This window comes from Microplitis demolitor, chromosome 7 (genome assembly GCF_026212275.2).
Source record: "Microplitis demolitor isolate Queensland-Clemson2020A chromosome 7, iyMicDemo2.1a, whole genome shotgun sequence".
In the NCBI taxonomy this organism is placed as follows: Eukaryota; Metazoa; Arthropoda; class Insecta; order Hymenoptera; family Braconidae; genus Microplitis; species Microplitis demolitor.
In genome coordinates, this window is record NC_068551.1 from 3,185,693 (window position 1) to 3,206,355 (window position 20,663).

The 20,663-nt window shown below is 31.3% G+C and overlaps 4 protein-coding genes across 6 annotated transcripts; 3 read left to right on the forward strand and 1 right to left on the reverse strand.

Moving 5' to 3' along the window:
- Nucleotides 1-2,191: 2,191 nt before the first annotated feature.
- Nucleotides 2,192-19,026, reverse strand: LOC103576840 (ATP-dependent helicase brm). Of its 3 annotated transcripts, none has more exons than XM_014440230.2 (6): nt 18,875-19,026; nt 18,368-18,695; nt 7,880-8,051; nt 3,359-7,812; nt 2,691-2,856; nt 2,192-2,561 (listed from the first exon to the last, which is right to left on the reverse strand). In XM_014440230.2, exons 2-6 carry the CDS (start codon nt 18,653-18,655, stop codon nt 2,410-2,412), a joined length of 5,232 nt encoding a protein of 1,743 aa, XP_014295716.2. In that variant the 5' UTR covers nt 18,656-18,695; nt 18,875-19,026; the 3' UTR covers nt 2,192-2,409. The 3 variants fall into 3 exon arrangements, with proteins under 3 accessions (XP_014295716.2, XP_053596399.1, XP_014295715.1); XM_053740424.1 differs by having other exon boundaries at nt 2,192-2,579; XM_014440229.2 differs by lacking the exons at nt 18,368-18,695; nt 18,875-19,026 and adding an exon at nt 8,614-8,990 and having other exon boundaries at nt 2,192-2,579.
- Nucleotides 10,369-13,109, forward strand: LOC103576839 (inositol monophosphatase 1). The gene is made up of 4 exons (XM_008557233.2): nt 10,369-10,567; nt 10,880-11,013; nt 11,933-12,195; nt 12,272-13,109. The coding sequence occupies exons 1-4, from the start codon at nt 10,499-10,501 to the stop codon at nt 12,685-12,687; spliced, it is 882 nt and encodes a 293-aa protein (XP_008555455.1). The 5' UTR covers nt 10,369-10,498; the 3' UTR covers nt 12,688-13,109.
- Nucleotides 13,870-16,027, forward strand: LOC103576838 (inositol monophosphatase 2). The gene is made up of 5 exons (XM_008557232.3): nt 13,870-14,473; nt 14,559-14,692; nt 15,115-15,480; nt 15,558-15,709; nt 15,773-16,027. The coding sequence occupies exons 1-5, from the start codon at nt 14,405-14,407 to the stop codon at nt 15,898-15,900; spliced, it is 849 nt and encodes a 282-aa protein (XP_008555454.1). The 5' UTR covers nt 13,870-14,404; the 3' UTR covers nt 15,901-16,027.
- Nucleotides 16,228-18,248, forward strand: LOC103576837 (uncharacterized). The gene is made up of 6 exons (XM_008557231.2): nt 16,228-16,371; nt 16,952-17,085; nt 17,191-17,447; nt 17,524-17,629; nt 17,697-17,857; nt 18,108-18,248. The coding sequence occupies exons 1-6, from the start codon at nt 16,306-16,308 to the stop codon at nt 18,221-18,223; spliced, it is 840 nt and encodes a 279-aa protein (XP_008555453.1). The 5' UTR covers nt 16,228-16,305; the 3' UTR covers nt 18,224-18,248.
- Nucleotides 19,027-20,663: the final 1,637 nt, after the last annotated feature.

The following is a 20,663-nucleotide window of genomic DNA, read 5'->3' on the forward strand; positions in this document are numbered from 1 at the left end:
TATATATATATATATATATATATATATTACTCATTTCATCACGTTTGTTCACTCATGCGTGATCCCTTTTTGCCAAGCTGACGCTGAAAATCACACAAAAATTTTCTACTCTTCCGGTAAAATATTTTTTTTATTCTTTTTATTTTTATTTTTATGATAGAAAAAAAATTTAATTTAAGGGCTATTAAATACTATTCATATTTAATTATTTCCGCAGATTTTTATTATAAATTTTTGTTACAATGTTATATTTATAATCAGAATGCAAAATTATTTTTTTTTTTTTAATTAAAAACTGGAAAATCCAGAATTTTGTTTTAAGTTACACTAAAATTAAGGGAATTCTACTATCATATATTCAATATATATAAACTTTTGTACTATCGGTATTTCTACAATTTACGCGACTAATTGATAAATTTGATAGAAAAATTTTATGAAATTTGCGCCAATAGAACAAACACTACAATTAGATTTCTATAAAATCTACTAATTAAAAAAAAACCACTGCCGCATATGCACTTAAAAAAAAAAACTAATATTCTATTGAAATAAATTTCTAAACTATAAGTTAACATTTAAAAAAATTAATTATTTATAAAAAAAAATTGTAATAAATTCGTCAGGAATTCTAATTAAATATTTTTAATTGTTTTCTTTTTAATCCGCATATTAACTCATTGAGCTAAAAATGAATTAAAAAAAAAAAAACCATCAAGTTGAGTCGGTAAAATGCTGTCATAAAATAATCGATAATCAATTCCATCTTTTTATTTAAATTTTAATTATTGAATTAAGGAAAAAAAAAATTTCTAAAAGATTTAATTTAAATTCAAAAATATAAAAAAAACGTGATTAATCAATAGATAAAAATTTATCGAACCCTACTCAATTAAATTGTACGAAACGGAAGAAAAAAAAGGATACGCGCACGGAACAATTGTTTAAAAATTCATTGATAGATTTCTAACCAGTACGTTCGTTAACGTGACATCGATGAATAAATTTCATCGTTAGGATTTTACTTTAGTTTCTTTTTCTTCTCAACACTCGAAAAATATGAATAACAAAAAAGGGTGTGAAAAAAAAATAAAAATTCAAATTTATGACGTCTGCCGTTTGACAAAAGAAATTAAAAGGAAAAAAAATTTCGCCATTAATTCGCATGCATAAAAACAAAGAGCAATTGATGTGTAAATTACATTAGTGGAGCTTTGAGTTTAATTTTATGAGCCGGATTAATCTTATGATTTATTGATGGTAGATTAAAAATTTACATCTAAACACAACACACACAATTTATTTATCACCATTGTCTGAATATTCATTACTATATTCTATTATTTATTTTATTATCCTTTGTCTTCATTTTTATTTTTTTTTTCAACATCATTTCATACATATATATATATATATAAACTACAATACAATACAGTATTTATAAATATATATTTATCATTACAATAATAGTATACGTTATCAATTAATTAAAGATCCATTAAAAATACTAATTAATGATATCTCAGGCTTTTAATTAACGCAGATCATTTAAATATTTGCCATCGTTTAATTTATTTTAAAAGTGTGCGAATAATTTTATAATCGAGTGTTAATATTCGATTCAAATTTTTAATCGTCGAATAATTTAAAAATTTATATTTATTTTCCAGTTTTTAAATTATTTTATTCAAATTCAAATTTTCAGTTCAAACTAGTATCAGAAGTTTAAACTTTATTTTACTACTAAATTTAAAACTCATATGTGATAAACTATAAGTAATTTTTTACAATAATTTAGTAATAATTCAGAGGCTTACGAATAATTTGAATAATTTTAAAATTATAATTTTGAATCAAAATTTAATATTCGATCTAATACGAATAGTTTGTAAGTACGAATTATTCTCACACTCCTAAAATATATATAAATATATATATGTAAACAGTAGTCAAAAAAAAAGTTATAAATATATATGATCATATATATATAATACAAATTAATATATGACATAAATTTTTGAAAAAGCCTTAAATGCAATTTTATGTATATATATTATAAATAAATTTATAATATCATTTATAGTCATACATTATTATTTTTTATAAGTATATATGATCATTTGTTATTTAATTACAGTGAAAGTTATATATATATATATATATATATATATATATATATATATATATATATCTGATATATTTCGATGTCGATGGGAAAAATAAAAATTTTTCAATATGAAAATTGAACTGCGTTATTTGCTTAGTTGATAATTAAGTTGAATAGTTTGGTACGTAAATTAAAAATAATAATGATAATTTAAATTAAATTTCTTAACAATAATTATGATAGTTTGTAATAATAATAATTAATTAATTAATTAATTAATTAAATAAAAAATGAAAAATTACTTAATTGTCATCAGCGTCATCGTCATCATCAGAAATATATTTTTTCGTTATTCTTTTACGCCTACTACCCGTTCTACTCTCACTTTTACGTCCTTTTAATTTAATCTTCATCCTTACACTCGAGTCGCCGTCCGATCCATCATCACGATCGTCTGGAGATGAATTATTTTCTGCATTATTATTGAAGCATCATATAAATTTATGTTGTCATTATCATCATAAATTATTTTATTATTTTATCATAGTAAAATATAATATAGTAGTCATAAATTTATACTAACCGTCATCAGACATTGAACCTTCGGCTTCGAGTCTTTGTCGTGCGTTTGTAAATACCGATTCTAGAACAATCGAATCCTCGTGAATTGGTGAGGCTTCTTCGTTATAAATTTGGGCATTTTTACACAACTGCATAAAATCTTTTTCCAATTCATCTACACTCGAATACTGAAAATATATATATATATATTTTTTAATATTTGAACATCAGGACATTCTCAGACAATACGATCATTAAAATTGAAAGTCACTGAATTTTTTCTAAAAAGTGGGAGTCACTGTATAAAAATCCCCTTAAAGAGACCGCTCCCTCATAATTTATTAATTTACTCATCAAAAATAAAATTAAATAAAACGTTAATTATAAAACATGGTAAGAATTCAATAACATTAAAAATAGAAAATATTGATCCAATGAAAATTCATTAAAAAAGTAAACAACTTGTTACTTTAATTTTAAAACTTTAGAAAGAAATAATTTATAGCAAAAATTAAAGTTTGTATCTATGGCGCAATGTCATGACTTGAGACAGTCTCTAGTTAACTTTAATTTACGGGGAAAGTTTACCGAAGCTAAGAAGCGCAGCCATCGAGTCAAGTCAATTAATTTGAATACTAATCTTTAAATTGCTATCTCAGCGGTCTCATTAATAAATAAATAAATACTTACTTTGCCTTCATCGACTTTCTTCAACAATTTATTAATAGTCAGAGGTTTTTTTATAACATCATAATAATCAGGTAATTCTCGTCTGGACGGCAGTCTCATGAATGGTTCGCTCAGTAACCTGCCGTCAGTACTGTCCGTATAATTAACAACAACCATAAGTAATTTTTTCATGGACTTGCGTAGTTTTATGTCAACAGACGGTCCAGCACCACTGCTCCCCGCGCCGCGACGTTTCTTCGGTATCGGCTCTTCATCTTCCTCTCCCTTCTTGCGCCGCTTTCGCGGTTTCTTCTTCTTCTTATCGTCTTCCTCCTCGTCATCAAACTCAACCCCGTCATCGTCAATAGCTTTGAGCCATTCCTTTTCCGTCAAACTATCAGTGTAATCAACTTCCTTCCGCTGGCGAGATCCGCGACCCAGATATCGCTCCTCGTCCTCTTCGTACGTCCACCGCTCGACCTCCTCGTCATCCTTGACCAACCAGTCTGGTAATTCATTCTCCTCCAGCAAACGCGACTTACGATTGGGACCTAGTTTAGCTTCTTCTCGTCGTCGCTCGAGATCTAGTTTCTGGAAAGTTTCAAACTCACCCTCCGACCTAGCAATCATCTGATTGACCGTTTCATCATCCGGTACTTCGTTTTCTTCCTCATCATCCGCGTCGTCTTGATGTAAAATACTCTGCAAAAATTGCTGTCTCTCACTTCCTGTTGACTTTTGATCAAACATTCCAGCCTGGATGACTTTCTCATCCATGTTCAACTTATATCGCGCAGCAGCCAGTATTCTTTCTTCGACAGAATTAACGGTCATCAATCGCAGCACTCGTACTTCATTCTTCTGTCCAATACGATGGGCACGATCCTGTGCCTGCAAGTCTTGATGCGGATTCCAGTCGGAATCAAAAATAACGACAGTATCAGCGGCTTGTAAATTGAGACCCAGACCACCAGCACGAGTTGACAGTAAGAATAAGAAATATTGTGACCCGGGGTCATTGAACTTCTTCAGTAAATCACCACGATCTTCGGCTTTGGTTGTACCATCCAACCGCAAGTACTTGAACCCTCGCCAGCTCAAGTAATCCTCCATTATCGTCATCAGTTGCGTCATCTGACAGAACAGTAACACGCGATGATTGGTCGCCTTTAGCTTAGGCAGTATGCGATCCAACAGCTCAAATTTACCTGACGCACGATATAAATCTGGTCCTGACACTGTGTGCGAACCCTGGACCCCAATGTGCTCGCAATATTTTTCCTCAATCGCTTGGAACATAAACGGATGATTACACAGTTTACGAAGCTGGACAATTGTATTCATCAGCGCTTTCGCGCCACCTTTTCCTTGCTTTCCTTTCTCAGAACCGTCAGTCAACAGCACACCCTTGCTCTGCATGTGTTTGTACAAAACTTTTTGTAACCCAGACATATCGCACTTGATAATATACTCAACTTTGTCAGGTAACTGAGACTCGACTTCTTTTTTCAGACGTCGCAGCAAAAACGGTCTCAGTACTTTGTGCAGACGGCGAATAATAAGAATCGTTTCTTCCTCATTCAGCTCGACCTTTTCCCCGGTGGTGGCAAAAGGCGCATTGAACCACTGCTCGAATGTACTGCAGGATTTGAAGATCGAGGGCAATAAGAAGTTCAACAGTGCCCACAACTCGGGTAATTTATTTTGTAGTGGAGTACCAGTTAAAAGTAAACGATGTGGCGCTAAGTAGTGAGTGTTCAACACCTGGGTTAATTTGCAGTGATGATTTTTCATCCTGTGACCCTCATCGATGATCATGTACTTCCATGGTAATTTAGCCAGGACACTTTTGTCTTTGATGACATACTCGTACGTAGTCAGCAGAACATTGAATTTAGTAGCACGCATTTGCGACTGTATCGCTCGTCGCCCGGCGGGTGAACCCTTGTAAGATACGACAACGACACTCGGCGCCCACTTTTCAAACTCTAGTACCCAATTAGATAGAGTTGACAATGGAACGATGATTAAGAATGGCCCATTGACCTTCTTTTTCTCCATAAGATGAGTAACGAGCGCGATCGTTTGAATTGTCTTACCGAGACCCATTTCGTCAGCTAAAATACCATTGAGGTTGTTGTTAAACAATGACACCAACCACTCGAGACCCTTTATCTGATACTCCTTGAGTATGCCATTAACCATAATAGAGGCTTGTTCAGTAACACACTCGTGCACTGTATGCGCGATGCTGTAATAAGTCTGCTCTTCAGTTTTGTACTCGTCGTCCTCAACTTTGGCTTTATTTAATTTCTTTTTAGTCTCACTGATAGACTCATTGTTGCTCTCAGCAGAAGCAGCTGAGGAATCTCCAGTCTTAGCTTTTTGTTCCGAGACATTTTCTTCTTCGTCTTCGTCGTCGTCCTCATCGCTGTCAGACTCGACGACTTCCCAACCGGGATGCGACTCCATGAAAGCATTCAGTTGGCTCATCAGCGGCGCATCCTCGCCAGTCAATGTCCGGCCAGTGCTCACTTCATAAACATGAACCCGCGCATCCTCAGCCGGTGTTCCGTCTTCATTGACGGGCATCCCGTCTTGCAGTTTCTTCTTCTTCTTCTTACGTTTCTGCTCTTCGACTTGTTTCCGTTTCTGTTCCATCTTGTGCTGCTTGACCATCTCAGTAAGATTGCAGATGTACTCGTCGGTTTGTGATAACAAAAATGCCAGACGTTTGTCTTTCTTCTGATCAATGAGTTTACGGTAACCTTCCTCGTCTTCAGCCATCAAACGACGCATTCGTTCCTTTTCAATTCGCTCTTGTTCCTTCTTCTGTTCGCGCTCAGCGTTTGCATGGTAGTTCAGTACAGCTTTGTTTAGACGCGACAACTTAGCAACATTATTACGATGGAATTCTTTCCAATCTTTGCCATGCTGTAGAACGGAGGTCAAAAATTCTTGATGTTTCTGTCGACGTTTCCGTTCCGCTTCAAGTTTCTGTTGTTTTTCCAGTTTTTCAGTAGCACGGGCTTCCCGCAATCCTTGACGTTTTGTACGTTTGTAGGCTTTGACATTGACCGCAGTCTCGAGCGTTGTGTCTTTACGTGTACAGGCGATTATTTCAGAACGTAATTGACGTTGGAAATTAAGTACACGGAGCATACGTAACTCTATTTGGGCTTGAATGCGAAGATCCTCGGGCATATTTGTAGGTAAGTTGCTTAATTGCTCCATGCGAAGAGCAATACGCGTGGCTACGCGATTTTCTCGCTCTTGGAGAATGACTAGAGGATCTAAACCGGAAGGTTTAACGACGCTTGTAACGCGATTTGTTTTGTTAGCAGCTTGTTGTTGCTGTTGCTGTAACTGTTGGGATGATTGAGAGCCAGGTCGTAGAGCTCCAACGGAACTCGGGACAACGGCGCCTGTGGTCGCGGAGAGAAGTTGAGAGCCAGCTGGTGTACTTGGAGTCTGTGATGGGTCGACTGGTCGCTGAGGCATACCTGGGGCTGAGACACTGCCTTGAACAGCTAGAGCTAATTGCTGAGAGAGTGGTTGGTTTCGGGCTAGCAGACGGTACGCCATTATTTGGACTCGGAGTTGTTGGAGTTGTTGGGAACTGAAATTCTGTTTGTCTCCCATTCCGGCATTTTGACTGCGAGCACGAAGAGCGAGTAATTGGGAGTAACGGGGATCCTCTTGAAGACCTTTTTCTTCCATGGAGTCGATGGCTTTCTGGAGAGCGTTGAGATTCTCTTGTCCAGACCCGGGAGGACCGGGTGGACCGCTGGGAATTGGAGTCATTTGATTGCCAGGTCCTCCGGGTGCTATTGGTCCCATGGGTTGATTTGCTCCTGGTGGCATCGGCCCTATACCTGGAGGTCCTGATGGACCACCAGGACCTACTGGGCTTCCGGAATTGTTAACGACTATTGCTGAAGGCCCTCCAGGTCCCATTTGACTTGCAGGTCCAACTGGGGGCATCTGATTAGATCCTGATACGGGCATCATTGGTCCACCAGGTCCCATTTGATTCCCTGGGCCGGCGTTGGGACCAATGGGAGCTGGAACTGGTCCGGGAGCATTAGGTCCGCCCATATTAATAGGAACACCCGGACCCCCGGGTCCGATGTTCATTTGATTTCCTGGGCCGCCGACAATCATCTGAGAATGTCCATTGGCACCATGTCCGTGACCAGGCATTTGTCCACCTGGACCTATAGGTGCTCCAGACATCGGAACCGGTGGACCAGCCATCGATGGATTCATGTGTCCTGGACCTGGCATCGACCCAGGCCCCGGTCCTATGTGACCTGGTCCTGCATTCATAAGTCCCGATGGTGGAGGCCCTTGCATATGTCCTGGTCCACTTGGCATTTGGTTTCCCGGGCCTTGCATATGTGGTGGTGCTGGAGGTCCACCTGGTCCCATATGACCTGGACCCATTTGTCCTCCAGGTCCCATTTGATTCGGGCCTAAAAAGTATTCACAATTAAACAATTGCATTTTTGATCACCTCATTAACTAAACACCAGTATTTACCTCCAGGTCCCATCTGATTAGGTCCACTAGGCCCCATTTGACCAGGTCCACCCGGTCCCATACTCGGTGGTCCACCAGAAAACATCTGAGGTCCCATAGGTGGCCCACTCATCTGCCCCGGTATCATCGGTCCTCCAGGTCCTTGTGATCCAGTCGGACCTCCCGTCTGACCCTTAAAAATTTTAATTTTACGTTACAACTTTCACCATTTAATTGTATACTTTTCCCTACAATTATCTCCATAAATTTAATATCCTTTGACGTTTCATATCTACGTTCTAATTAGCAAATGTCTAACTCCATTTTAGAAAATCCTTCATTTAGAATAGAAATCTAATGATAAAAATCAATTCCTCGTAGGGTAAGAGCTCCAGTACTCAGCTTCAAACCAATAACCAGCCACTTGATGTCAAATATCTATATATATTTTGATCCAGTACTAAAATATATAACCAGCTGGCTACTGGTTAGGAACTGGGTACTAGTGCTCTCACCCTATGTCTAATATTTATGTCTAGCTTACTAAAATAATATTTTTTCTATTACCCTGAAAATTCCACAGAATCACCAATTAAAAAATATTAAGACAATTTGCTAATTAGAACCTCGATTTATAAATTTTTCATATCACGATGGACATTTGGAAAATTTAATCAGTATTTATTTGAATGTAAATATGCAGAAATATATTTATTAATAATAATGAGCACGTGTAAATTAAATGAAAATAATACTTTCCACTGGAGTATGGTATACCGCAATCTAGTTCTACTCGGCAATAATATTTACTGCAATTTTGATGATATCAAATAAAACGATATATATTAATGATGACTGTCCGCATGATAATTTACGGTATCTATTTGACATTGAAACTAAGAACTGTTTACTAATATGTAATTATTATTATTATTTTATAACCAGTCGTACTATCTGTTGACTTTGTTTTCATAAATTTAATATATACTATATTAATCTATCCATCTATATATTTATTATGTCTAATACAATAATCATTAGTATACATGAGAGATAAGAACTGAATGCAATTTTTACAAGTTTTAATTTCCATGATTACGTCAAAATTTAATGAAATTTTCCGCTATTTCAAACAACTGTTATGTCATTTATATTTTATTTAAACTTGAACTTAAACTTTAAATTAAACAAATGATAAAATTAGCATTCTAATGTCACATAATTTATGCATTCATTAATGAACATTGCAAATTAGACAAAGACTATAAACAAATAGAATTGTCGGTAATTAACTTGATTAATTATTTTTTTTTTTTTATTTTCTATTATGCGTTTTCCTTTTAATTATTTTTCTGACGACAAAAATGAGGAAATAAATCATAGGAAGTTGATGATAGATACTAGCTTAAAACAAAGATTAGAAGCATGCTATTGGAACGTGATTACGGGTCGCTGGGAGCGTGAACGACGCATGAGTATGGAAGAATAAAGAGAGAGAGAGAGAGAGAGATAGATTAAAATATACTAGACGTAAAAAAGGAGTTTAGCCAACTACTACGCTTTAATATAAGTGACACATTGTTAACACGTGCTTGACTACACCTGTAACTTAAATTACATTCAACTTGCTGACTTGTATTGCTGACTTATCTGATACAGCCATAAGCGATTGTATGATCACTATAAAAAAATTTATTTGACTTTTTTTTTTACGTTAAAAAATTTTGAAATACAAATCAATGGAATTTTTTTTTTATTAAACAGGTGGACAAAAAATTTTTGAATGACTAGAAAATTTTAATTTCATTTTATAATTTTTCTTTACAAAAATTATTAACATTAGATCATTTTTTTTTATTCTTTACTGTGAAAAAATTACGAAATACAAATGAAAAATTTTTATTTCTTCTAACTGATGACTAAAAAAAATTAAAATGAATAGAAAATTTCAATTTATAATTTTTTTTTAAAAAAACTATTAACTTTTTAGTTTATTATTTTTTTAAAATCATTTACCGTGAAGAAATTTAAATTGCAAATCAATTAAAAATTTTTTCTAGATTTAATGACATTGAATTTATTTTTTTTTCTTATTTTACATTAAAAAATTTTTACATAAAAATTTTTAATTATTTTAAATTGTTTACTAAAAAAATTTTCCTCATTTTATTATTTTTCTAAAAGAAGTATTTAATTTTGTTTTTCATTTTTTTTTTAAATATTTATTTTGAAGAAATTTAAATTGCAATAAAAAAAATTTGTTTCCAAATTTAAAGACTGAATTTTTTGTTTTTTTTATATTCAAAATTATATTTATATATTTTGGTAAAATAGTTGGCTAGAAGTGTTAAGAAAATTATAAATATATAAGATAGATAAATATAAATATAAAAATAACGAATTGTATACATGTTGCAATGTAATATTAGAACGAATATTATCAATGCATGCATCGGAAAAATAACGTAGTGGGGTTGTGGAGCTTTTGCATAAGTACTGCGCTTCCGCAAATGTAACGTCACTTGAAAGTTAGAGCTAGTGGTTAACATTTTATTAACATAAAATTTATTTTTTATTTACTTATCATTTAATTTATTTAATTAAATTTTGACAACAGCCATTAAATTTTTTTAAATTACAATGGCTACACAAAAAGAATTAGATCATTGTTATGACTTTGTTATGAAACTAACGATCGAGTCAGCAAAGGTATTATTTTTTTTTTATTATTATTAAATTTAATTAAAAAATAATGAAAGAATTTGACTTTTTCTAAAAATCAAATGAGATTGAAAAAATATTTGATTGGTAGATAAATGAGGTGTTGCTTTGAATGGAAATTTGAATATTTAAATTACCGCGCTTATAAATATATCAGAATAATTTGATACTTGATATAGTAATGATAGAGCAATTTAATGGGGAGTTTAATAGGGGGAAAAAAGAGAAAGAGAGTGAGATGTTCAAGTGGTGAATTACATATATTTATACTAAAGAATCTTTATTAATGTGACATTACAGATAATCAGAGATGCGATACAAGGTGGAAAAAATATCGAAACGAAAGATGGTGACTGGGATTTAGTTACTGAGTATGATAAAAAAATCGAAGAAATTTTAATTGATGGACTTGTTAAAGAATTTCCTACTCACAAGTATGTCAAAAATTATTTTTTTTATTTTTATTATTAATTATAATTATAATTTTAATCAAATTTAATAAAGCCGTTTTTCAATTTGGCTTATGAACTAAAAAAAAAAAAAAAAAAAAATTACTTCTATTAAAAAAATTTTAATTCAAGTATTTAATTACTTAAATAAAACTGACGAATTATTTTTTTTTAATTGCAATAAAAATTGCCTGTAGAAATTAACGATTAGGTTAAAGTTTTTAAAAAAGGTATAAATTTTACAGTAGGACCTCGTTATAAGACTATTAGTTTCTCTCAAACTATCGCGATATCTGGTTTATAAAAAAGACAGAATGATAGTCTTATAACGAGGTCCGACTGTATTTAAATTTATTAAAATTTTTGTATATAAAAAATTTATCGAATTTAATTTTTCTTTTTCTGACAAATGGAAATTTTTAGCGAGTAATAAATATAAGAAATATTTAGAACAAATTTTCGCGTAATTTATAAAAATAGATGTTTGTTATTACGGAAGTAATGAAAATTTTACTAGGTATTGTGATGAAATAAAATAATGTAAATATATAAATATATATTTGAAAAACATTAAACTCAAGTAATGAATTTTACGATTTGGCTATTGAAAAGTAGTTTTTCGAAAATAGTTATAAATAGATTTTAAATGCCATTAGCATAAATTTTAAATATCATTATTTTATTATTTTTAAATCAATCGGTTATGGATTGGATGACTGGCTAATGAACTTGTATGATAACCGATTAATTATTTTTTATCTGAATTTATTTTGTTAATAATTGGCATTTATTTTAACTCCATTTTATTTAATTGTAAAATTGTTTTTTTGTTTACTAAAACCATTTTTAGAAAAAATTTATCATTTATATATCGAAAATTATTAATAAATAATTATAAATTTAGATTTATAGGAGAAGAAACAGTTTCAAAAACCCACGTCCTTCCAAAATTAACAGACGCGCCAACATGGATAATTGATCCAATTGACGGAACGACGAATTTCGTTCACTCATTTCCCCACGCGTGCATATCAATAGCACTTGCAGTTAATCGTGAGCTAGAAATTGGTATCGTTTACAACCCAGTTCTCGAGCAAATGTTTACAGCGCGTCGAGGACGAGGCGCTTATCTAAACGGGAAACCGATCAAAACTTCTGACGTCAAAGGTAATAAAATTATTTTATCTCAATGAAGGATCAATAGTTTATCTAAATAATAAATAATTATATTTATCTATTACAGAATTGCGACATTCTTTGATCTGTCTTGAAGCGTCATACGCTACCATAGAAGAAACCAGGGACATAATCCTTGGAAGATTAGAAGCATTTGTAACATTGGCGCATGGAATAAGAACACTTGGCTCAGCAGCTTTGACACTTTGTTATGTCGCGATGGGTGCCGCAGAAGTTTATCATACCGACAATTTATATCCTTGGGATGTTGCTGCGGGTGTCTTGTTAATTCGTGAAGCCGGCGGGCATGTTGTCGATACCTCTGGTGATGATTTTGATTTAATGAAACCCAGAGTTCTGGCAATGGGTAACAAGAAACTGGCACCCGAACTTGTAAAACTTATAAAATTAGCAGACATTAAAACACACCGTCGACGCGGCAGTGATAAGAATACTTTTAATAACTACAACGGAAGCACGTAGAGATAATTACTCAGCATAGATGTGATGTATTTATACGCAAATTTAAATATATCAGACTTATGTATCGTAATGAGATAACATTTAATTAATAGTGTCAATTAATGGCTGAATCACTCGACTAAACGTGCGGGATTTTTTTAGTTTCTTAGTTTGTTTTTATAGAGCTATCATACCAATATTGTTTACTATTAATTTTTTTTTTTTAAAGTTTAATTTGTTATATGTTGGGATTTTGTGTACAGAAAAATTTACTTTTTAATTATTAACTATTTTTTAAATGAAATATTGTTACACTGACGAGATTTTACATATCAAAGTTATTTGCAGTTTGTGATTTGAATGTTATATAAATATATATACGAAATTATTTTTTAAGATATTTTTAATATTATGAAACCATGTTGTATAAATGATAATAAACTGTTGATTTATTTTTAAAGTTATTGTTGCTTAATTTTATTAATTTATTTATTTATGGAATATTAATTATTTTAAAAATTTTTTCATGTTTTGTTTTTTAAAAATACAAATTTTCTAAAAATGCTTTGATTCTGGTATTTTTTTTTAAATTGTGGATTTTAATCTTTATACTAATATATATGTTATTTAATATTTCTTTTTACTAAATATTCTGTTCGACATCTTATTTCAAACAACGTTACATGTTAAGTCATAGTATATATTATTTACTTAAATAATATATACTATAGCTTAACATGTAACGTTGGGTTCAAAATATATGTTTACTTGAGAAAAAGAAAGTTAATACGGGTCAAATTTTATGACCTCAAATACTTGGGACGAAACGAGATTAAGGCCCATGTTCCAAGCAAATGGGCCTCAATCTTAAACATATTTGTTATCGACAAAGAGGAGAGGTGGTTAGACTTCAGTGTTAAATAATATTAACAGAATAAGTTAGTCTAAGCTAAATCTCTTAAGAGTGAAGACTACTCTAGAGTGCGTATTCTAATTAAAAGAAATAATTTTCATTTATTTAATAAATTAATTTGTTTTAATTCACAAAACCTAACAGTCCTAATAAATTTTTTGCATTATAAAATGAAAATTAAAATTTTTCTAGTTCTAAGAAAATTTTTGTCTTCAATGCATAATGCAAAATATTTCTTGCACTAAGAAATTCTCTTTTTTTTTTTTTTGCAAAATACTTGAATTACAATTTGAATTAATAGTTTAATAAAAGACTAAAAAAAATTTATCATCTTTTATAATTAAGAAAAATATTTAATACAATTTCTATTTACCCAAAAAAATTATTATTATTATAAAGATAAATTTAAATTAAGTGAAATGACGAACTTTGTTGTGGATAAAAAATGACTAAAAAAAAAGTTATCAAGTTTGAAATTAAAAATTTAATGTTTACCTTCATAAATTTATGCCATGTGACATAAGAGTGAAAAGATTGGTGTGAACAGAAGTAAAATTAGAATTACATAAGCCAGAAAACAAACAATTAAAGAAAAAAAAAAGATAAATTAAAACTTAATAAGATTTGATATCAGTGACACTCGAGAGAAGACAAGAGATTATTATCTTGAAATAGTGATAAACGTCAAGGTAATAATATTTATTTAGAATAAAATCTGACAGAAACTGCATTAATGTAAAACCAGTCAACGGTGACACACATCATTAAGTATATTAAAATATATACATTTATATATTTATAATAATTATTGTAACAATAATTAAAATGGGAACGAATCAAGATATTGAAGAATATTTTGTGTTTGCTAAACAACTTGCACTGCAAGCAGGCGAGGTATGATACTAGTCTTTCATTCAACGAAATAAATTTATCTTTTATTCAAATATTTGAAAAAAAATATAATTAATTTTTTTTTTAGATTTTGAAAAATTCTCTCGATCGTGAAAAAACTGTTCACATCAAAGGAAATTATCGAGATCTGGTTACCGAACAAGACAAAGCTATTGAAAATTTATTGATATCAAACTTATCGAAGAAATTTCCAGATCACAAGTAAGAAATTTTTATTTTCTATATAAATAATTTAATATTTTTATCGCGGCGCATAAGTACTAGTGTATTCAGCGTAAACTTTAAATGTTAATTCCTAAAAGTACTTTTATTTCAAATTTATTGTTATTATTATTTTTTTTTTTTTTTTAAAGAAAAAAGTGTGTTCAATAAATTCGGAATGATTACGGATTTAAATTCCCTCCGTTATTTTGAGTTCTGGAGTTTTGGAAAAAATCTCTCTGCATACGCAGTAAATAGGGTTTTTTTTTTCAGCGAAGTAATTTCGGAGTAATCTAGATTTTATTTAAATTCACATTCACTGATTCGGAGCTTTAATATTAAAATAAACTCTCTTTAGGAGTAAATTTCACTGTATCTTTTAAATAAAATTTGTAATAAAATTTGTAATTTTGGTTTTAAAGATTTATAGCTGAAGAATCACACAACAAAAATGAGCCATTAGAATTAACCGACGCACCTACATGGATTATCGATCCAATTGATGGCACAGTTAATTTTGTCCATGGATTTTCACAATGTTGTATATCAATTGGTCTAGCAATAAACAAAGAAATAGAACTTGGAATAATTAACAACCCACACCATAACGAATTATTCACAGCTAAAAAAGGTCAAGGCGCATTTTTGAATGATAAAAAAATCAGAGTATCTAATATTCAAAAATTAGAACTGGCTTTAATAAATATTGAACCCAGTCTACTTAAATGGGGGCCTAAACGTGACATAACACTAGGTCGAATTGAAGCGCTGTCACAAGTCGCTGATGGGTAAATAAATAATTTTAATTATTTTCAATTAATAATTAACTAACTACTTATATAATTAAATATTTTATTTTAAACAGAGTTAGAAATGTTGGGTCAGCAGTAATGGGACTATCATATGTAGCAAGAGGTATTATTGATGCATTTCACATGGATCATATACATCCATGGGATGTTGCAGCTGGATACCTATTAGTTAAAGAAGCTGGTGGTACTGTGATTGATAGTAAAGGTAATTAATTAATAATAATAATATTATTTAATGGTTTAATAAATAATTATTAATATTTAATAGGAGGAAATTTTAATATTATGAAGCCAATGACGTTAGCAACTGGAACAGAAGCACTCGCAATAGAAATATCCAAACTGATAAATGAAACTGATCTTCAAACACAACGCAGACGACTCAAGAGAACTTGAATGTATTTTAATTAATTAGTTATGTAGAAAATAATTTTAGTTTTTAGAAAAAATATAAAATTTCTGACTGATAAAAAAAAGTGTCAGTTGAATTAAATATAAATAAAAATTTGTAAATATTAAAAAATTTAATTATTTATTTTAATTGAGTTTGATAGTAAATTTAAATAAATAAATTGACAGTGAAGTTGAATAATAATTAAAATTGACATAACTTTCATAGTCCCTACTACGATTGATACTCTCGCGGTCAACAATGAAGACAAGATCTTGAAGGAGATTATTAAATCTTAGTCAGCTTCTACGAGTTGTTGGATAAACATCAATTCTAATAATAGTTCCTAGTGTTTTTAATAAAATAGATAAAAGGAAAAGAGTAATTGCAGTAACAAGTAGTTATTTAAAATGGCTAAACACGATGAAGATTTTTACTACGATATTGCTATGAAGCTGACTCTGGAAGCTGGACACGTAACTTATTTTTTTTTACTTTATTCTATGCTAATAAAAGTATCATTTACTTGTTTATTAATTAAGAGTATATTGAAGTATTTAATGAGATACTTTAGTTCTAATTTATTGATGAATAAATATTATTATTAAAAATTAATGCATAAAATTATTAAACTGCAAAAAATTTTCGGAGTGAACGCGGGTTAAATGAGTCATCCGCTCTGTATTTACTCCAGATTTAATTCGGGTCCACTTTATAAATTTTTTAATCATCTCGGAGTAAAATTCACTCCGAAGGAGAGTTTATTTTAATATTAAAATTCCAAATCAAAGTGAATGTGAATTTAAATAAAATTCAGATACTTCCGAAATCATTCCGCTGAAAAAATAAATTTCCTATTTACTCCTTATACGGAGTAATTTTCGTAAAAACTCCCAAACTCCGAGTAAATTTTGATTAAAATAAATAAATTAATAAAATATTCTATTACGTATTGATTTTTTTTTTGTATAAATAAAAAAATATAAAAATTGTTATGTGCATAATTAATAACTTAAGAATTTAAGTGAATGTAAATATGTAATGATTATTTTCAAGGTACTAAAAGGCGTGACATTTGCTAGAAAAACAGTGACAGAAAAACTAGGTGACTGGGATCTTGTAACTGAATATGATCGTAAAATCGAAGATATTATTGTAGGAAAATTGAAACAGCAATTTCCTGATCACAAGTAATTTATTAAGTTGTTTTTTATTTATCTTATTTGTTCAAGATTCAAATATTTGCAACACCGAGATGAACTACTGTTTACTTTTTTTGTTTTTTTTTTTTTAAGATTTATTGGCGAAGAATCAACAGGTAAAAATTTACCAGAGTTAACGGACGATCCTACATGGATAATTGATCCGATAGACGGAACAATGAATTTCATTCATAATTTCCCACAAATTTGTGTCGTCATTGGACTGTCGATTAATAAAGAAATGAGAATTGGTATTGTTTATAACCCGATTCTCGATCAATTATTTGCTGCGAGAAAAGGAAGAGGTTCCTTTCTCAATGGGCGTCCACTAAAAACGTCGACTGTTGATGGTTTGTATAACAAATAAATTTAATCTCCAATAATTCATTTTTTTAATCCCTGGTAATAATCAAAATAATATTTAAGATATTTCAAAATCACTTATTGCTATCGAACCAGCATTTATAAAAGTTGATGACTTGAGAGAGAAAATGATCGAGAGGATAAAATTACTTGGAAGTAAAACTCACGGGTAATTAATTAATGAAGAAATTTTTCTTGATGAACAAGGGTTAATTAAATAGAGAATTACATTTTAGAATAAGAACAATTGGTAGCGCAGCAATTACATTATGTCATATAGCACTAGGAGCTATCGAGGGTTATCAGATAGAAGGTCCGGGAATTTCAGCTTGGGATATTGCAGCAGCTTCTTTAATTATCACCGAAGCTGGGGGTGTTGTTATTGATCGCGTGACCGGTAATTGATTTTATATCACTCAATAAAATTATTATTCAGCTAGAGTAAAAGACCTAGTACTTGATCACTCTTGATCATGTAAAAACATGGAGTGATCGGGTACTGGGTCTCTTACTTTATAAAAACAAGTAAAGTATTAATTAAAAAAAAAGAGAAAAAATAATCAGTAATTATCTTGAGTTGCGTAATAACAAAGCCAACAGACATTGACATCAATTTATTGTTATTGTTCATTTTTTTTTTTTTAAAGGAAATGATGTCAATATAATGAACCCACGTGCTATTGGTGCTTGTAATATCAAAATAGCTAAAGATCTTAAGAAAATGATCAACGATGCTGACCGTCAAGTTGAACAACGAAATTAGTTATACTTGTAAATAATACTCTAATTAAAAAATATAAGTACTGTTTTAAATAACTAGACTATTAATTAATTAGTAAAATTTATGGGAAATTAAATTTATGGAATCAATGCAAGAGAATTTTAAAAAATAAAATTAATAAATTACCTGAGGTCCTAAATTAGGTGGTATTTGTTGTGGATGTGGTGGATAATTTTGTTGAGGTGGCGGTTGTTGCGGTGGTTGTGACATCGGAGGGCCTCCAGGTCCCGGACCTGGGCCAGGTAGTGGATGACCACCAGGATATGCCTGGGTCGGACTGTGTGGATGATGTTGAGGTGGACCCATTGGACTTCCTTGAGGATTCGAGGGCGAGGACGATTGTTGTGGCGGACCCATTGGACTCGGGGCTTGTGGTGGTGGCATTGGTGACGACTGAGGCGACGGACTCGCCATATTATTACGATCAGGCTCCAGTTTATTCAGCAGTCAACTCCTATTATTAATCATTTGCTATTAATTTATCATCCAAACAATATTTACTTGATATAAATATACATTTATAGTTTATATTTCGTACTGGATTTTTTTTGCGAAATAAATTTTCAGTATGATGACGACATGATAGCGATATTTATATGTTAGTTTATCTGATAATAATGTAAGTGTACTTACCGGTTTAATTGGTATGCTTATGTCAAAAATTATAAATGTAATTTTATTTTATCCATACGATTATCAATTTTCACACTTTTATTTTTGGTTGATAAATTAAATAACACTTTTCACAAACTACATCACTTACAACAAGCCATCGGCCATTTTGATTTCGGCGTTAGAACTTTGGGTGTTTCTACTTGAGGGCGTTACTAACTAGGCCTCCCATTAAAGCGGGAAATTTGAAAATCTGATATTTTTAAGAATGATGAGTGTAAATTTGACTGACAAATGAGAGTTTTTAAAACTTTTGAATTAATAAATAAGTGTAAATAGAGTAAAAATTCAAAAATGCGTATTTAGACAGATGGAAAATCATCAATGAATTATCAAAAATTTGAGACAAATTAGAATTTGTATGTTAAAATAAAATGGTGGCAGAATATGATAGAAAAGTATTTTAAATATTTTAAAAAAACACACAGGTGTTTGAACAAACCTTGACGGAGAAATAATATGCAGAAGGGTGTCCTAATACACTTGGAGATTTGAATTAAATTGCTTCAAGTGTATTGCAGCTAAAAAACGTCACTTAACTGCTATTTCCCCACCAAACGATGCCAGATGAGTTTGCTCAGGAACTTGGAAGATATCAGCATCAGCCATCAGCCCATCAGCAACACTTTGCACTAGCACTGGACACTTAACACTTTAGACTAGCACTGAACACTTCACTATACCACAAATACTTTGCACAATTTAAATTAATAAATGAATTTTACAATCACTGCACAATTTTACATGACGCCACGGCAATATCGTGTTACAATTTAAACGAAAAGAAGGATCTGGACTACTACTGCCATTGTCGATGATACTGACTGTCGCTATTAGACCGCCAGTTGATACACAGCAATCGACTTAGCTATTTATTCACCCTCCCCCTACTTTAGCAAAAATGGGAACGTTGATTACAGCGCCGCGCAACAGGGACGCGCAGAAACGCCAACTTGACGCCAAATTTCAAAATTTAAATTTAATAATTTTATTAAAATTCACTTGTGTGAATAATTATATTAATTTGACTAAAAAAAAAGCCCTAAGTTTTGTATTTTTCATTAACAATTTGTTAATTATTTATATTATTCGAGAGGTAAATTTATAGATATTCGAAAAATAAGTTATTAGAAATTTGAGAAAAATTAAAAATCATAAGTCAAAATAAAATGGTGGCAAAATATGTTAAAAAAAATTTTCAATATATAAAAAAAAACACTTGAGTGTTTGAACAAACCTTGGCGGAGAAATAATATGCAGAAGGGTTTCCTAATACACTTGGAGATTTGAATTAAATTGCTCCAAGTGTATTGCAGCTAAAAAAAACGTCACTTGACTGCTATTTCCCCACCAGACGATGCCAGATGAGTTTGATCAGGAACTTGAAAGATATCAGCATCAGCCATCAGCAACACTTTTCACTAACACCGAACACTCAACACTCAACTACACCATAGACACTTTGCACAGTTTAAATTTTACAAATACTGCACAATTTAATTAAACAATAACTGAGCAACAAATTTTATGGATAATTACACGACGCCACTGCGATACTGTTTCAATTCAAACTTAGAGAAGGATCTGGACTACAAGTGAAGTTGTCGATGATACTGACTGTCGCTATCGAACCGTCAGTTGATTACAAAGTAATCGATTTTGCGATTCATTCGATTGTGTCCCCCCACTTTAGCAAAAATTTGAACGTTGAACACAGCGCTGCGCAGTGACACTAATTTAGCGCGAAATT

Excerpts from the sequence above, each read along its gene's own strand:
- LOC103576839 (XM_008557233.2), top strand. The coding sequence starts at position 10,499 with ATGGCTACACAAAAAGAATTAGATCATTGTTATGACTTTGTTATGAAA. Across the intron at positions 10,568-10,879 it reads TAACGATCGAGTCAGCAAAG|ATAATCAGAGATGCGATACA; the intron begins GTATTATTTTTT and ends GTGACATTACAG. Across the intron at positions 12,196-12,271 it reads CAAAACTTCTGACGTCAAAG|AATTGCGACATTCTTTGATC; the intron begins GTAATAAAATTA and ends TATCTATTACAG.
- LOC103576838 (XM_008557232.3), top strand. The coding sequence starts at position 14,405 with ATGGGAACGAATCAAGATATTGAAGAATATTTTGTGTTTGCTAAACAA. Across the intron at positions 14,474-14,558 it reads TTGCACTGCAAGCAGGCGAG|ATTTTGAAAAATTCTCTCGA; the intron begins GTATGATACTAG and ends TTTTTTTTTTAG. Across the intron at positions 15,481-15,557 it reads CTGTCACAAGTCGCTGATGG|AGTTAGAAATGTTGGGTCAG; the intron begins GTAAATAAATAA and ends TATTTTAAACAG.
- LOC103576837 (XM_008557231.2), top strand. The coding sequence starts at position 16,306 with ATGGCTAAACACGATGAAGATTTTTACTACGATATTGCTATGAAGCTG. Across the intron at positions 17,448-17,523 it reads AAAAACGTCGACTGTTGATG|ATATTTCAAAATCACTTATT; the intron begins GTTTGTATAACA and ends ATAATATTTAAG. Across the intron at positions 17,630-17,696 it reads CTTGGAAGTAAAACTCACGG|AATAAGAACAATTGGTAGCG; the intron begins GTAATTAATTAA and ends ATTACATTTTAG.
- LOC103576840 (XM_053740424.1), bottom strand. The coding sequence starts at position 18,655 with ATGGCGAGTCCGTCGCCTCAGTCGTCACCAATGCCACCACCACAAGCC. Across the intron at positions 2,857-3,358 it reads AGAAAGTCGATGAAGGCAAA|TATTCGAGTGTAGATGAATT; the intron begins GTAAGTATTTAT and ends ATATATTTTCAG. Across the intron at positions 2,580-2,690 it reads AGGTTCAATGTCTGATGACG|AAAATAATTCATCTCCAGAC; the intron begins GTTAGTATAAAT and ends ATAATAATGCAG.